General features: G+C 43.3%; 1 protein-coding gene across 2 annotated transcripts; it reads left to right on the top strand.

The window, feature by feature from the left end:
* Positions 1–342: 342 nt before the first annotated feature.
* CLK1 (CDC like kinase 1) lies at positions 343–14,181 on the top strand. 2 transcript variants are annotated; one of them, XM_066619363.1, is made up of 13 exons: positions 343–443; positions 5,199–5,350; positions 5,520–5,748; positions 6,956–7,046; positions 7,406–7,472; positions 8,160–8,276; positions 8,511–8,677; positions 8,898–8,992; positions 9,074–9,203; positions 12,076–12,158; positions 12,958–13,037; positions 13,742–13,832; positions 13,912–14,181. In XM_066619363.1, the coding sequence occupies exons 2-13, from the start codon at positions 5,199–5,201 to the stop codon at positions 14,047–14,049; spliced, it is 1,440 nt and encodes a 479-aa protein (XP_066475460.1). In that variant the 5' UTR covers positions 343–443; the 3' UTR covers positions 14,050–14,181. The 2 variants fall into 2 exon arrangements, with proteins under 2 accessions (XP_066475460.1, XP_066475540.1); XM_066619443.1 differs by lacking the exons at positions 343–443; positions 5,199–5,350; positions 6,956–7,046 and having other exon boundaries at positions 5,661–5,748.
* The last annotated feature ends 600 nt before the right edge of the window (positions 14,182–14,781 follow it).

Here is a 14,781-nt window from a genome sequence, read left to right as displayed (position 1 = left end):
AGGTGGGTCTGCTGCGCTCCAGCCACCTTCCACCCACTGCAGTGGGGAGGGTGACATGAAGGTCACCACAGCAGCTTCGGGGAAAGGGTTAATTCCCTCCCCCCCTCAGAACCGTTGGGAGCGCTCTGCGCCCGTCCTTTCCCCTCCCCCTCCAGGCTGCATTTCTCTGTCAGCACTGTAGGGGGAGCCGTTAACGCTGCAGGGGAGCAGGTGACCATCCTCGTTTCTCCCCCCATTTCTGTCGCTACTGTACTGTGATTGGCTGTCCATAGCGGGGGGAGGAGTAGGTGGTGGTCACACTATCGCGCATGCGCAGCTTTTGTGACGCCCTTGGCTTTCGAGAAGCTTCTTGCCCGGCGCCATTTTGTGCGGAGAGCAGCGCCTGGCGAACAGAGGCCGAGGTGGCGGGCAGCGGTGACGGAGAGCCCGTGAAGGAGGGAACGGTGAGTCTCCGCGGTGGGGCGCTGTCAAGGCAGCTGATGACGCCAGGGGGAGCCCCCCTCCACGGCTGGGGCATCGCCGGAGGGGGGCGGCTGGGAGGCCGGCGCCGTCCTTGGTCTGTGCTCTGGCTGGCCGCCCGCCCGCCCGCCCGCCCGCCATGTTGTTGGAACGTTCCCGGAAGGCGAGAAGATGGCTCCGCCGGCCCTGCCGTTGTACTGCAGGCGCGGCCCCCTCCCGAGGGCGGCGCGCGTGCCCTGGTGGCGCCTGCCACTCGCCCTCTGCCGCCGTCACGGCCTTCCAGGTCGAGTCTCCGAGCGGGGGCTCGGGTGGGGGTGGGGGACGTCGTGTTCGTGCAGCCGACAGCGCTCCGTAGGGAAACAAGCGGGCCGGGCCAGGCGAGGAAGCCAGGCGCGAAGGCGGTCCCATCGGGGCGAGCAAGGACTGCGAGGGGAAACCCCGTAAGGGGGGGAAGCGTTCACCTACTTCCGTGCAGACAGAGGGGTTGTAGCAGTGGTCTCCAGCCTTTTCCCCGCCACGACCCCATGAGGACCTAAAGAATACATGAGTATTTATGAGATTGGGGACCCCGCTGTTGCTCCCACACATTCCCACGACCCTACCCACCCCCATCGCCGCCCCCTCCCTGCCCTCCCAACACTGTTCGCCATCTCAGAGTATTATCAGAGACAGCAGAGTTACCACGAAGCCTGGCAGTAGTGGAAGCCATTTTAGCACACCTGCTAATCACCTGGGCAGGATTGGGTCACAGTCAGCTGGTGCCTGAAGGGGATACACCAGCTGCCTCCCCTTTACCTGGTGGAGCTCTAGTCCTGTGGCCTTCAGTCTTTTTCATTCCTGTGAGCTGTCTCAACCCCACAACTGAGGCTTTTTGTGACTCCATTGGGGTCCCAACGCTAAAGAACGCGGGGCTATAGGCGGTGGGTGCAAATATGTCAGGGCAGGGAACTAGGAAGATTATAGTAAGATACTTCAGAGGTTTGCGTGAAATGATTTTCAAGTCCCGAAGTTTAATGTCTTAATAATTGGGTATTAATAAAGACCCAATGTGCGGCGGCAGTGAAGAAGGCCAATTCTATGCTTGGGATCATTAGGAAAGGTATTGAGAACAAAACAGCTAATATTATAATGCTGTTGTACAAATCTATGGTAAGGCCACACCTGGAGTATTGTGTCCAGTTCTGGTCGCCGCATCTCAAAAAAGACATAGTGGAAATGGAAAAGGTGCAAAAGAGAGCGACTAAGATGATTACGGGGCTGGGGCACCTTCCTCTTCAGCCTAGAAAAGAGATGCCTGAGGGGGGACATGATTGAGACATACAAAATTATTCAGGGGATGGACAGAGTGGATAGGGAGATGCTCTTTACACTCTCACATAACACCAGAACCAGGGGACATCCACTAAAATTGAGTGTTGGGAGAGTTAGAACAGACAAGAGAAAATATTTCTTTACACAGCGTGTAGTTAGTCTGTGGAACTCCTTGCCACAGGATGTGGTGACGGCATCTGGCCTGGATGCTGTCACCACATCCTGTGGCAAGGAGTTCCACAGGGGATTGGACAAGTTTCTGGAAGAAAAATCCATTACGGGGTACAAGCCACGATGTGTATGCGCAACCTCCTGGTTTTAGAAATGGGCAATGTCAGAAGGCCAGATGCAAGGGAGGGCACCAGGATGAGGTATCTTGTTATCTGGTGTGCTCCCTGGGGCATTTGGTGGGCCGCTGTGAGTTACAGGAAGCTGGACTAGATGGGCCTATGGCCTGATCCAGTGGGGCTGTTCTTATTGCTAACATAGAATGGGGGGAAAGTGCTGTGAAGGTCAGAGGAGAAAGATATGGGTATAGCTCTAAAACTTAGGAGTAGGAAAGGATTCAGGTACACAAGTAGCATGTATATACACTCCCATTGAGTAAGTTTGAAGTGGTAGTGTTGGTGTCCACTGAGACAGTAAGGCTACGTGTGCAGAGTGGCTTTGGGTATTTTAGGAAGTGGTTAGAGGCAATTATTTGGGTGACCTGTGCTCCTCTTCATACTGTGTGTTTCTGATGTGGAAAAGTACATATGTCTATGGCAAGTCTTGGGATGCAGGCTTTAGACCTGGAGTTTATGTAGCACCATTAGCTGGTTCTTGCAGTTTTCCTACAATATGCAGCTCCATCTTTAGTTGCCTATTACATACTAGTTGTGGGGTGGGGTACATAATCAGCCTATTAAGAACATAAGAACAGCCCCACTGGATCAGGCCATAGGCCCATCTAGTCCAGCTTCCTGTATCTCACAGCGGCCCACCAAATGCCCCAGGGAGCACACCAGATAACAAGAGACCTCATCCTGGTGCTCTCCCCTACATCTGGCATTCTGACTTAACCCATTCCTAAAATCAGGAGGTTGCGCATACACATCATGGCTTGTACCCCATAATGGATTTTTCCTCCAGAAACTTGTCCAATCCCCTTTTAAAGGCGTCTAGGCTAGACGCCAGCACCACATTCTGTGGCAAGGAGTTCCACAGACCGACCACGCGCTGTGTAAAGAAATATTTTCTTTTGTCTGTCCTAACCCGCCCAACACTCAATTTTAGTGGATGTCCCCTGGTTCTGGTATTATGTGAGAATGCAAAGAGCATCTCCCTATCCACTCTGTCCATCCCCTGCATAATTTTGTATGTCTCAATCATGGGAGACATATTGCTACTTGAGTCTGTCTTGGAATAAATAATGGTTCATTTGAGAGACAGTATTTTCAAGGTTGACTATGCAAGTTATTGTCTTTTTATATTTGAAATAATTGCTGAGAATTAAGCCATTTTTGCCCAACATTTCATATATGCAACAGGGACCAATTGTGTACACCTGTGGGCTGGGCAGAAATGGGTTAAAGTCTTGAGCGAGTTTTATGCTTTTCTGAAGGGCATAACTGATACTTCTTTTCAAGGTGAAATAACATTCACTTATGTTGCATGAATATTATGTGTTTAACATAATAAAATCTTTCTGTAAGCTTATGGACTAATTGCATCCATCAACTTTAGTCCTATTTTCAGATTTTAGACATGTCACACTTGTTCTTTTTAGGGTAGCTCCGAAAGAAAAGAGGTTAGTTTTTATATGAAGAACTGTACACCATCTCTCATGTTGAAAAACCTTCCAGAGCTGACATACAGCACAGTAAAAGCAAAATCTGTTTTTTAAAAAGTAGCATTTGAAAGTAAATTGAAATGAAGCAGCAAAATAAAACGGCTTATTTAAAGTTGAGAGATTATAATCGCAGAAAGGAAGTCTCTGAAGTGCACCATCACTGTATGGGGGGGGGCAATATCTCCAGATCCTGTATCTGCAGGTTCATTTATCCAAACTTAGGGTCTGCCCCCCCAGCAAGAGCCCACTGGAGGTGAGAGGGGCTCTAGGGGGGTGGTCCATGGGAATGGGTGTTCCGGAGACTGGCACCCCATACCATGGAACAGAATCCCTGTGGATAAGAGTCATGTTTGTAGTAAAGGTCCTGTCCTTGGTTCCCACCAACTGACCTTGTATCAGTTGTGGGTCGGAGGCTGATCTTGGTTTCACATGTGAAAGGAGTGGCATACCATTGCGTGTAGAGGAATATGGTTTGTGCCTTATTACTGTGTTTAGGAAGAAAATTGGGGTTAAGGACCACTTATAGAACCACATAGTTAAGTGCTCCTGTTTAGAACCAGCATGCTGTTGGAAATCACAGATTTATACTCTAATAATAATTAATGTCTCTAAACGTCTGTTTACTTGGAGGTCCTGTTGAGTTCAGCAGAATATACGCAGCTGTAATTATTCTTAGGCTCCCAAGTTTAGTATGCAAATCCCACATGGAAGAACATTCCACTGAATGCGTTTTATGGTCTGACTCACTAAGACTGCAACTTCCTGTGAGGGTGGTAAAATACACTGCTTCTGCTTTAGAATATTTAACAATATGTGGGTACAAATTTGTGACTCAGTGTAAATTATGCAGGAATTGTATAGGCCTAGATACTGGTGAAATCTGCAGCAAGAGTAGTAGTGACTGTTTTGTTTTGTTTTCATGTTCTGCATTGTGCAGATTGACTGGGAGATCTTGCTCTCTGTGCTGGGGATCCAAACTAGATGTATGCTTTGTTTTATTTAGTTACAAAGTCACAGATATTTCTTACTGCATCTTGAGGACTCTACCAGTTCCCAGAGATCCCTGACTAGCCTGCATTACTCAGGACAAGAATTTGTTAGGGACCTGACATCTTTGTTCTAGTAGCAGTGCTTTTCCTGAGAACTGTTGGATGCCCTGTTCTCAACATTGTGGCACCACCTATTCTCTATTTAAATTGCATCCTCCTTGCATCTCTTCTGACCTCACATTTCCTCCTCTTTTTCTTCAGTTGCTTCATTGAAACCTACCTTCTCTCTGAAGCCTTTGGCCTTACCCCTTATTACCCATATGATACTGTAAATAAACCAAAATACGTGAACTTGCATTCTTCCTGTTTCCACCCCTGCTTTGTCTGTCTTGTGCCTGTTCTTCTGAGATTGAGTTCTTGTTTATCAGGCATGTTGTATACAGATGATGCTGTATAAATACTGTAGCACAGGAATGTAAATACAGACATTACGGAAATTGTTATAAACGTTTTCCTTATTTGCAAGCACCAAGTTATAGTATAAGCTGTTGATTTTTCTGTTCGTGCTTACCTATGTTAAAGGATGACTCTTTTTAAAATACATATAGATGCGGTATTCCAAACGAACTTATTGTTCTGACTGGGATGAAAAACAGTGTTGCGATGACAGAACAGGCAGCAGCCACCACAAGAGAAAGCAGTCATACAGCAGTGTCCATGAGAGCAAGCGCTGCAAATACAACACCCAGATTTATGATAGGTAAATAATTTTTTCCTCAGTAATGGGAAGTCTCTTAAGTGTGTGTTGATTAAAAATGGCTTTGTCAATAAGTTGGGTCACTCTTCTTTGTGTGATGTATGAAAATTATTTGATTCTGAGTTCAGTAGTCTGCATTAGATTCAATTTTGTGTGTGGCTCTTTTCCCTAGCCTTTATTCAGATGCCAGTTCTTTCCATGAAACTGATCAGCATGAACGTCGCTATGTTGAAGAATACAGAAGCAACTATAGTCAGCTGTCTGACACCAGGCATCGTTGCAGAGACTATGAAAGTGGTTATCACAACCATAGTAGCAAGTCATCTGGTCGTAGTGGCAGAAGCAGTTACAAAAGAAAGCACAAGAGTCATCATGGTAAATCGCATCATCATTCCCACAAGGTATGCATTATTTAGAATACTTTTAATTATAATTGTTCACATGAACAATAGCACACGAAGGGAGTCGGAGCTGTACTTGTGTTCCTGAAATGAAAAGCTGTGTAGCACTTAGGCAACTTCTTTCTAGTACTATCAGTATTGTTTTTAAGATGGTATTCCAGTAATTTTGAATACTTGAATCGGGCAACTGATGAAAATGTGGTAAAGAAGAAGACTTTGTTAGACAGGCTATATAGAAACAATGGTAACAAAATGCTGGCTAAGTTGTGCTGCTTTTCTGAGTCTAAAAAACTGTCATTGACCAATATGAAGATTAAGTGGAATCAATATCTTTTAAACAAATACTGATGCATGTTCTAGGATTGACTCTTGTACCCTCCTTACTAGGGACTCTGGTAACCTTTGTAGAACAGGCAAGCAAGATATACACCTCAGTCCACCTCAGTCCGGCAAGGGTGATTGTGCATAGAAACTGGTTTTTGTTCATAGCTGGGCTAGCTGATTATTTGTTCAGGGATGGGGCTTACAGTGTTGAGTGCTGCTGTAGCATGTATTGGCAGGAGTAAGGAGTAGTTGTTGGACTTGGTCCACACACTTTTCCTCACTCCCTTCCACCTGGCAGGTGATCACAGCTGTCAGAGCTGATAATGTCGATCATCTGCAGTGAATACTGTTTGGGGCGCCTAAGTGGAATGTACCGACCACTTCAAACACTGTGGTGCCTTGTGTGCAGTTAAGCAGGTTTTGGACACTATTTGCATAGAGCCTTAAATTAAAAATACATGAAGAAGCAATTTAAAGAATAACATTGTAAAAATTCCATGCTTACTAGTAAGGTTAATTTTATAGGTCAGTAAATTCTAGCATTTGTTATGTGACAGCATTATAGTAGACATTTTATTTGCACGTCTTAATTTTTCTAGTGAACCATATTTTTAAAAGCAATATAATGTATTGTTACCTTGCCACTTGAAGTATCTTATCTGAAAATCTGTTCCTTGCCATGTTTTTCTCCTGTAACCTAAACTATGTGCCCTGTGAAATTCTGGGGAATTTGAAATTGTTCCTGCCAACCGTTTGTGGCCTGGCGCGTATCTGAATGCCTGAATATCTCCCTGCTGAATGAATTTCGTATTCTGCCCTGAATTCACACTCGGGTATATTGATTGGCTGGATGATCTTGGTGCCGCGCACTTGCCGTTACCAGAGGAGTCATCGAAGGAAAAGATCGAGGAGTGTAGAGGATGATGAGGAGGGTCACCTGATCTGTCAGAGTGGAGACGTACTAAGTGCAAGATGTATAGAATATTTTTCAAAACTTATTCACTTTTCAGATAGAGTAATTTCTTTTAGATTAGAAGTCAGGAGTCTTTTGAAATCTTTTTCTTTCTTTGATTTTTGTTCTGTGTTTTTTGTTTTTCTCTGGGGGGTGGTGGTGTTATTACATAAGTTAAATTTTAATTGGAACATCCTATATAGTAAACAAAGCTAATTTAGAATGAGATAGCTGTAACTGTCTTGAAGAATTGTCCAATTAAATGTTTAAAAGATTCATAGTTACTTTTTGCATAGCGGCACAGCCTAGAACATAGCATGGTGTATTGAATAATGAAAATATGTCCTTGCTTTGTAACTGATTTTCTCCATCCGTTTTTAGATGAAATTGTTGGCATGTTGGGTGAAGGTGCTTTTGGAAAAGTAGTGGAGTGCATTGATCACAAAATGTAAGTTATAGTTTTTTCTATTAGTAATTTCAGCAGTCTGGAGATCATGGATTGTAAATGATTGTGTGTCTGTGTATTTTTGTTACCATTTATTCATTCCTATAACACCTACAAGGTGCCACTTTTTTGTCTCCAGCACTCTTCTGAAACACCACTTCTAACACTATAGTGTTAACCCCCAACAGAAATAGTTGGCTGTATAAATCAAACTACATTTATGCATATTCGTTTCATTTTGTCCTTCTGACTTCTCACCATTCGTATATAAAAAAAAGGCAAATCGTAAACTGCCTGGTAAGGGGACATGTTTTTAATGGTTGTTTGCACTTTGTTAGATGTATAAATGGTCCGGTTGACACGTAATTTAAAAGAAATAAGTATTTGATTGGTCTTGCTCAAAAGCAACGTTTGTCAGTTACTTGACTTAATACTGTAGTTAAGGTTCAGGGCAGATTCGTACACCTTCATAAATAATACTAAAAATTGCTAATGTAAGTGTTTACTGAAATATACAAAACCTGTTTCCAGGATCTGAAATTAAATCTGTGTTCTTTGAGCATTTGTTCTCTAGTATAAAACAAATTTCTTGTTGCCCATTGTGAGCGTAATGCATTGTAGAATCTTGCCTTGTTATAAGTGAAGTCCTGGAGTTACCCTAGTGACTTGTCACAACTTTCATTTTTCTAGGGGAAACCGACGTGTAGCAGTAAAAATTGTTAAAAATGTTGATAGATACACAGAAGCAGCTCGTTCAGAAATACAAGTGTTGGAGCACTTAAATGACTTGGATCCAAACAACACATTGTACGTATATACAATAATGGAACTCTTTTAAGCATTCATTTTTTGTTTCCCTTCTGAAGAAAAAGTAATAACTTGGGACTAATGGTGTGCTAAATGCTTCCTGTCCTTGCCTTGTTTACTATGGCCAATTATTACCTTGTATTTTTAAATAAGGTTTGTTAGCATCTCATTTAATTTACACCCCAAAGCCTTTTATTTTGTAATAGCTTCTGAATGCCCTTATTGTATTTGCAGTTGCTGTGTCCAGATGTTGGAGTGGTTTGAACATCATGGTCATATTTGCATTGTGTTTGAATTGCTGGGACTTAGTACATATGACTTCATTAAGGAAAACAGTTTTCTGCCCTTCAGTCTTGACCACATTAGGCAGATGGCATACCAGATTTGCAAATCTGTGAACTGTAAGTACATATACCACATCTTTTTTGAGTTTCTGTGTTGCTTCTTTCTAAGACTCAAAGCAGTTACTAGCTTACAAGACAAGAAATGTAATGCAGTTTGCTTAACTTCTTAGGTTACAGGTATAAAGTTAGTTGCCCCTCATCTGCATATCCTAAACATTTTGGAAGGAAGGTATACCAGTGTCATATTTGATCTCTAATCACATGCTTTTTATTGCAGTTCTGCATTTGAATAAGCTAACACATACGGATCTGAAACCTGAAAACATATTATTTGTGAAGTCTGACTACACAGAAAAGTATAATCCCAAACTGGTAACTAAACAATTTTATATTATACTATATTTGCCATTGGTTTTTTGTTTGTATATGTCGTAACTTGTATTACATTTTCAGAAACGTGATGAACGTACAGTAAAACATCCAGATATCAAAGTTGTGGACTTTGGAAGTGCAACATATGATTTTGAACATCATAGTACTCTTGTGTCTACAAGACATTATAGAGCTCCTGAAGTAATTCTGGGTGAGTAGACAAGACTTCATTTTAATCCAGAATTGTTGTATTTTGAATTGTCAATTTTCTTTAAGAACGAGCATTTAGGTAAAATTGCTTTAGCCCTGAAGTTTCTGAAAACCAAACTAACCCCTTTCAGTGTTTTTTCCAGTGTGCATTGGTATTTATTCGAGTATTTGTATGTTACCTTTCTACTTCCCTAAAAAGCCCTCAGGGTGACTAGCGTTAACATAGCTTAGCTTTAAAAATCTCAGGAGTTGGCAAGGGTTATCTTGTTGGCTTTCATTTATTCTTGATCCAGGGGGTCCACCTGGATTTGCAGCTGCTCCTGGATTCCCAGGTGGCGGTTGTGGCTAGGGGGGCCTTCGCTCAGCTTCGGCTGGTGCCCGCTGCGGCCTTACTTGGATCGTGCAGACCTGGCCATGGTGATCCATGCCACAGTGGCATCGAGGTTAGATTATTGTAACGCACTTTATGTGGGGCTGACCCTGAAGACGGTTCAGAAACTGCAATTAGTGCAGAATGCGGCGGCCCGTGTGGTCATTGGAGCTAGGTGGTTTGACTGTCAGCCCGCTTCTCTGGGGACTGCATTGGCTGCCCATTCGTTTCTGGGCCCAATTCAAGGTGCTGGTTTTGACCTTTAAAGCCCTATACTGCTCTGGGCCAGGGTATCTCAGAGATCACCTACTTCCGTACAATCCGGCTCGTCCTCTTAGGTCATCAGAGAAGGCCTTTTCACAAGTGCCGCTGCCTAAGGAGGTATGTGGGGCGGCGGCAAGAAATAGGGCCTTCTCAGTACTGGCACCAATGTTATGGAACTCCCTTCCCCTTGATTTGAGAATGGCTCTCTCTTGAGACTTTTCGGTGAGGCCTGAAGACCTTTTTGTTTAAATAAGCCTTCCAAGTTCATTGCCTTTTTAAACATCCTTTCTGTATCTTTTAGTATTTTTACAGGTCTCTTATGATTTGCTGCGTTTTGCTCTTTTTATCTGGCTAATGTTTTTATGGGTATCTGTTAATGTGTTTTAATATGTTTTTCTTTGCGGTTAAATTAAGTTTTTAATATGTTGTAAGCTGCCCTGGGTCCCTTTGGGGAGAAGGGCGGGATATAAATAAAGTTTTTTATTATTTTATTATTATCTTGGGCAGTACATTGTGATTAAATTTTTGGTTGCCATTCTTGAAGCTTCTCATATTGCCAATTCCTAAAACTTGGTGAATAAATTACACTGTAGATCAGGGGTGTCCAAACTTTTTGGCAGGAGGGCCACATCATCTCTCTGACACTGTGTCAGGAGCCAGGAATAAAAAGAATTTTATTTCAAATTTGAATAAATTTACATACATTTACATAAATATATTAGAGATGTAACTTATATAAATGAATATGGTCTTGCAAAATAGCTCAAGTACTATAAAAGGCCTTACACAAAGCAAGACCAGACTTTCCTTTGTTGCTGCATCATAGACGTGAAGCAGCAAGCAGTAGAGGGAGCCCTCATTCACAGCTCATGCAAGAGGTCAAACAGTCTCCCTCACACTGACAGCAGTTGCATTGGGCCAGCAAGGGCTCCCGCAAGTCTCCGGAGGGCCAGAGGCTCATTGGAGACTGGGGGCTACCCGCGGGCCGGATTGGGAGTCCTCGAGGGCCGCAAGTGGCCCCTGGGCCGGGGTTTGGGCACCCCTGTACTAGATGAACAAGGGTGGTCAGAGGCAACATTCCCTAGTGTTCTCTAAGGCAGTGTTTCTCAAACTTTGAGATTTATTCCCTCAGTCAGTCTTTGTGGGGCAGTCTAGGGCAGTGATGTGTTGCCGGGGGTAGAACGGGCATGCTTTTACTTTATGTAGGTAGGGCTGCAGCAGACTGCAGCGCTCCCCAAACTTGGAACGTTCACTACAAGCAGGCGCAAAGCACCTCCTGAAAAATGGAAGTGCTTTGCACCGGCTGTTACTGATGATTCTAAGTCTTAGGGAGGGCTGCACCAGGGCTCTCTGCACCTGCTACAGCCCTACCTACATAAAATGAAAGCACCCCCCTGTAGGGACAGGAACCTGTCCCTGCCTCTCCCCTTCCCCGTCTCTTAAAGGGTGGGGGAACCTTTACACGAACAGGTGAGTCATGACCCACCAGTTTGAGAACCACTGCCCTAAGGGGTGCAGCTAAGGAGCTGCAGTGAAGCTTGGCAACCTGGAAGTTCAGTGATGACATAACGTAATTGACAAATGTCCAAAGGTGATGTTCTGACACTGTGCAGCTGGTGGTCCGTGTACCCCTTATTGGAAACACTGGTCAGAGGATATATTTGGGATATGCTAAATTGTTTGGTAGACCAGTAAGGGACTTGTGGACTTCCCATTCATCAATAAGAGCAAGAGCTAAAAATCTTTCCCCTTTCCTCTGAATTAAGCTGTTCAATTGGAGATTCTATGATAAGATTGAATGTAGATCTGCATATGTGGAGTTCATCCCTCATGTATGACTTGTAGGAATACTGTATGTCATCAGCTTTTAAAGTGTTCTAGGAGCCCTGGGACTCCTTGAGCACACCATAAGTGTAGCCATCATCTGCCTCCCATTTGTGGTTCTTTTCTCACTGCTTTCCTATTCTGGCTCTTTGCCAGTTTTTGGTGTTGGGCTTGGCGCTGCACTACCCCATGCATGTACCAGCATACTCTTGCTCTCCAAGCCTCCTTTGGAGATCTAAAAATTGGTAACTGGCCCTGCTCCCTGAGTCAGCAGCTTGAATGTATTGCCCCCAGCTACTATTTTGTACCTGCCTTAGGTGAACCTTGGGGCTGAAGATTTTTTAGCAAAGGCAAATACTGCAGGCCTGAAATCTGCTTATCATGAGATAAAATTATAACTTTGTCTTCTTCACAGCTTTGGGATGGTCACAACCATGCGATGTATGGAGTATCGGCTGCATTCTCATTGAATATTACCTTGGATTCACAGTATTTCCGGTATGTAACTATAAAAACATTGGCTGTAAGCAGCAGAGGTTACTATTAGGAAGACATATTTGGCCTTTATGGCACTAGTCCACTGCAGTTATAGGCATTGGATTTTCTGTTCCTAGAAGCGCCTACTAACTGATTGCAGTTGTCTTCAAGCATATTGTTTTGATGTTCCTTCATTCTGCCAACTAGGCCTCCAGTCTTTTCATCATACTGCTTCCACTTGCTACACTTTTCCCATACTGACTCTGAACTAGTTTCAGAAATCACGTAGTTACTACACAAAATGAACAAAAAGATCTCCCAGATCAGGAGATGGGCACCTATGACTTGCCAGTTCATGGCCCCCAGTATCAAGCTATAACATATGAACTGTTGTACTGCCTGATGTAGGACAGATTGTTTCCAGTTCTTAAAAAGAAAAGCAACCTATTATAACTGTCAGAGTTGCTGTTGGAGTAGAAGGGGAAAGAACTTGGCTGTGCACCTAGCTGAGTTGACCCCTGGTTTTAGGGCCTTACTGTATTTGCCCTGTTCTGGTATCTACTATCCTTGTCTTCTAACCAGTGGTTGACTTCAATGAACTGTTACAAGTTTCAGCTATGGGTAGGAACTTTCGGTTTGGCTAGGAGCTTCTCTGCAAAAACAAATTCTCCTAATTACTAGATACCCTCCATTCTTAAGTGCAGCTGCCAGAGAAATCAATGCATGCTCAAACTATTGACTCTGCTGTGTAGCTCTAGCTTTCCTTTTTCTAGTGCTTTGATCAAGAAAATTGTACGTAAATACTGTTTTCCTTTTTTAGACACATGACAGCAAAGAGCATCTGGCAATGATGGAAAAGATACTGGGGCCGTTGCCAATTCACATGGTCCAGAAAACAAGGTAAATTCTGCAATTAAAGCTCCCCTAAGGACACTGTTCCCCAAATTTCATTCCATGTGCAGTGTTGGCTTTGACATATGCACTAACTTCTAGAAATCAAGCCGCCTTGTTTGAAAACTGAAACTTGTTTTACTATATGAATGGTCTAGGTTTATCACAAATGTAACAGGCCAGTTCAAGTACAGATAATGCTTCAACCTTTGTTTCTTGAATAGAAGTTGGAAAATGTTCTGAAGTTAGATTTATGACAGCTATGTGCTTAAGTATGTCTGTATTAGAGTTGTAAGTTTTGTAGAAGTTTAGATGTTATCCATATGTACTGAAATTCACTTTATTACCATTCAGCTGGAAACCAGTCTTGAAACTTTTGCTCTTGTAGTGGAAGCTGGCACTTGGTTGCTTAATTGTTTTACTTTTCATTAGGGTTTTTGCAAAAGGTAGTGGTGAGGTTCTTGATATGAGAGGATTAATGATGTGGGATGGGCGGAAAAGCCTAGTGGTCCTATCCAGTCAGTGATTTTGCTTGAAGCAGTGGGGTGGTTGCTGACATGGGTGGGGCCAGCTTTTGTGGGTGAAGAGGCAAATTGCTTTATGGAAGGATGATAAAATGCATGCCTTGTATACAAACTATCAGCCCAGCAATTCTAGTTCTAGCAATGCACTTAACTGCCCTCCAAATAATTCTAAATTTTGCACCTTAACAGAAAGCGTAAATATTTCCACCATGACCAGTTGGATTGGGATGAGCATAGCTCGGCTGGCAGATATGTTACAAGGCGTTGTAAGCCACTGAAGGTAAGAGAGAGCCCTTCATACTCAAGCAGTAGCCCTTTATTGTTTGGAGTCGGTGTTAATTCTCTTTTCTTTTTCCTAGGAATTCATGCAGTGTCACAATTCTGACCATGAAAATCTATTTGATCTTGTACAAAAAATGTTGGAGTATGATCCTGCCAAAAGAATCACACTTTCAGATGCCTTACAGCATCCTTTCTTTTCCTCATTAAAGAGATGATATAGTTCTGTAACTTGAACTGTCACTTCAAAGACCTAATATTTATTTTGTATATTAGCTCTGTAAATGTTTTGTATTGTCCTGTTCAATTAATTGATCTAGCTCTTGAAATAAAACTTTTGATACGCTGTTGACAGTGTTCTTTCTAATATCCGTTAATGCTGTTTACAACCTCTGCTTTAATCTAGAGGTAAAAGTTCTGGTTGGGGTACATTTGTCCACAGGCAATCAGGTGTAAGGAAAAATTATAGTTGATGTTACTGGTAGGGTAGAACCCTAGATTCTGGGGTTAGAATCATGGGTTACAAGCCATGATGTGTATGTGCAGCCTCCTGATTTTAGAAATGGGCTATGTCAGAATGCCCAATGCAAGGGAGGGCACCAGGTCTCTTGTTATCTGGTATGCTCCTTGGGGCATTTGGTGGGCAGCTGTGTGATACAAGAAGCTTGATTAGATGGGCCTATGGCTTGATGCCTTCAGGTACCAGGTGCCTCTGACCCAGTCCTGGTCAGGTTCTTAGCAACTGCACTAGAGTAGCTTTCTCTAGTGCCAGCATTCATGGTAACTTCTGCTCTCTAATATTTGGTTACAGCAAACAGTGAAGAGAACCTGGGGGGGGGGGGGCGCTACATCTTGTCATGCTTTATTTACAGATTAGGTTGGGGCACAAAAGTTTAAAGACCACTGCTCTAGAGCCGAGGTCTAAACTTTTTGGCCAAAGGGCCACATCA

The sequence above is a fragment of the Tiliqua scincoides genome, chromosome 1 (assembly GCF_035046505.1).
Source record: "Tiliqua scincoides isolate rTilSci1 chromosome 1, rTilSci1.hap2, whole genome shotgun sequence".
Lineage (NCBI taxonomy): Eukaryota > Metazoa > Chordata > Lepidosauria > Squamata > Scincidae > Tiliqua > Tiliqua scincoides.
This window is presented reverse-complemented; position numbering and strand designations above follow the sequence as displayed.